General features: G+C 37.0%; 1 protein-coding gene across 1 annotated transcript; it reads right to left on the bottom strand.

Annotated features, from left to right (window-relative positions):
• Positions 1 to 382: 382 nt before the first annotated feature.
• Positions 383 to 1,310, bottom strand: LOC113293209 (PRA1 family protein F2-like). The gene has a single exon (XM_026541919.1). It carries the CDS (start codon positions 1,259 to 1,261, stop codon positions 677 to 679), a length of 585 nt encoding a protein of 194 aa, XP_026397704.1. The 5' UTR covers positions 1,262 to 1,310; the 3' UTR covers positions 383 to 676.
• Between the last annotated feature and the right edge of the window lie 291 nt (positions 1,311 to 1,601).

Raw genomic sequence — 1,601 nt, forward strand, 5'->3', positions numbered from 1 at the left:
TAAACATTTGTTAGGGAGTGCCGCTGCCCACAAAATTGATCTCCCTTTCAAAGAAAGCGTTAACCTCATGTGGACCCAAATAACCATCCTAAAGCCAATTGGGCGTCCAGGGAAATCAGATGATCAGGAGGGGCTTTCTACTGCAATGCAGGGTCTATATCAATAGCTGTGCCAAGGCCCTCCACTTCTATTGAAATGAACACCAGATCAGTTCTTGAGAAATGTCCAGATTCTTGGGAACCATAATTGGAACCACATGTAATTAATTTTTCAATTGCCTTTGATTCTTGAGATGCACACCAATCTCTCTCGATCAAATACTAGAGTTGACAAATTTTACCATTTCTCGAGATTTATTAAAACCTCCATCGGTTGAGTCAAAAAGAAATTTAGCTTTCCATTATATTAAGCAAAGTAATAAAGAATTACAACAACAACAAGCTTTAATTCCGGTTAACAAGAACTCCGATAACATTCAAGCTTTCCCATTAAGAAGAAAACTATGAAAACCTTAACATTACTGTACTTGGTTTTACATAGCATCGGTGTATAGTGGTAAAGTCCTCGAAGGTTTCTCGCCAGCACCAAATCCATTACCGATCAAAAAAAAAAAAAAGAGTCCTTCGAGGTTTATATGAATGACTGGAATTCGAATCTCGTACATTTCGGAACTGGATTATGACGAAAGTGAAGAAGCTGGAGCCAAAGGAAGTTGCTCTAAGTCTTCTTCTTCGTTGTTGTCGTTAAGAACAAACAAATCTTCATTCTTCCTTAAACCAGCATGAACCAAAACAAGAACAACACAAAGAGAAACCGAAATAAGAATGTTAAGTGTAACATGAGTTAACAACAAAACTAAGATAGTAAAAACAGACAGCACAACTAAAACCACACGATCATCAATATTCCGGTGAAGAATAACTAATGGTTCGTCGCGCAAGAAATAGAAGAACAACCATAAAAACATCGTCAAAACAAAGAGTAGCAATGAAACTGGATGCCAGAGTAAACTTAAAAAAAGACTTAGTAAGACTAGGATGGTATAGTTCATACGGAAGTAAGCTAGATTGATCTTGATTCGTGAAATCGAATCGTTGAAAGTTGATGGAATGTTGAAACCTTCTTGTGATATCATTTCTTTCCAAGGTCTTGTAGTTACTAGATCAGATCTTAGTCGGTCTTTTGCGCGTAAGAGAAGCTCTAAACCACCTGTTGATTCAGGTAATATTGGAGTTTGAACTGATGCATGATCAGTCTCCATTTCTGTATACGACCTTAAATTCTTAGAGAAAATATAAGCTTAGAGCAGTTTGGTGTCTAGAGAGAAGTAAACAGAACTCTGACTTAGGGTAGTTTATATAGTTGGATAAATATGGGAGCATAGATTAAGGTGTACTTCTGGAGTTAGGATGATGTAGCGTTTCTTGGAAATAGATCTTTAAGAGTAGACTTTATTGCTTTTTTTCAACGCCATAGGAAGGGATACATAAATGAAGACAGAAGCTAGACGCATGGGTGAACTGGGCATCTCGACCAGGAGGAAAATGTTCATTGAGAGAACGACTGAACGAGTAGCATGAAATTTAAAAAAAAAATGTAAA

The sequence above is a fragment of the Papaver somniferum genome, chromosome 7 (genome assembly GCF_003573695.1).
Source record: "Papaver somniferum cultivar HN1 chromosome 7, ASM357369v1, whole genome shotgun sequence".
In the NCBI taxonomy this organism is placed as follows: Eukaryota; Viridiplantae; Streptophyta; class Magnoliopsida; order Ranunculales; family Papaveraceae; genus Papaver; species Papaver somniferum.

What these genes read in the sequence shown, in the direction of transcription:
- LOC113293209 (XM_026541919.1), bottom strand. Translation starts at nt 1,261, where the DNA reads ATGGAGACTGATCATGCATCAGTTCAAACTCCAATATTACCTGAATCA.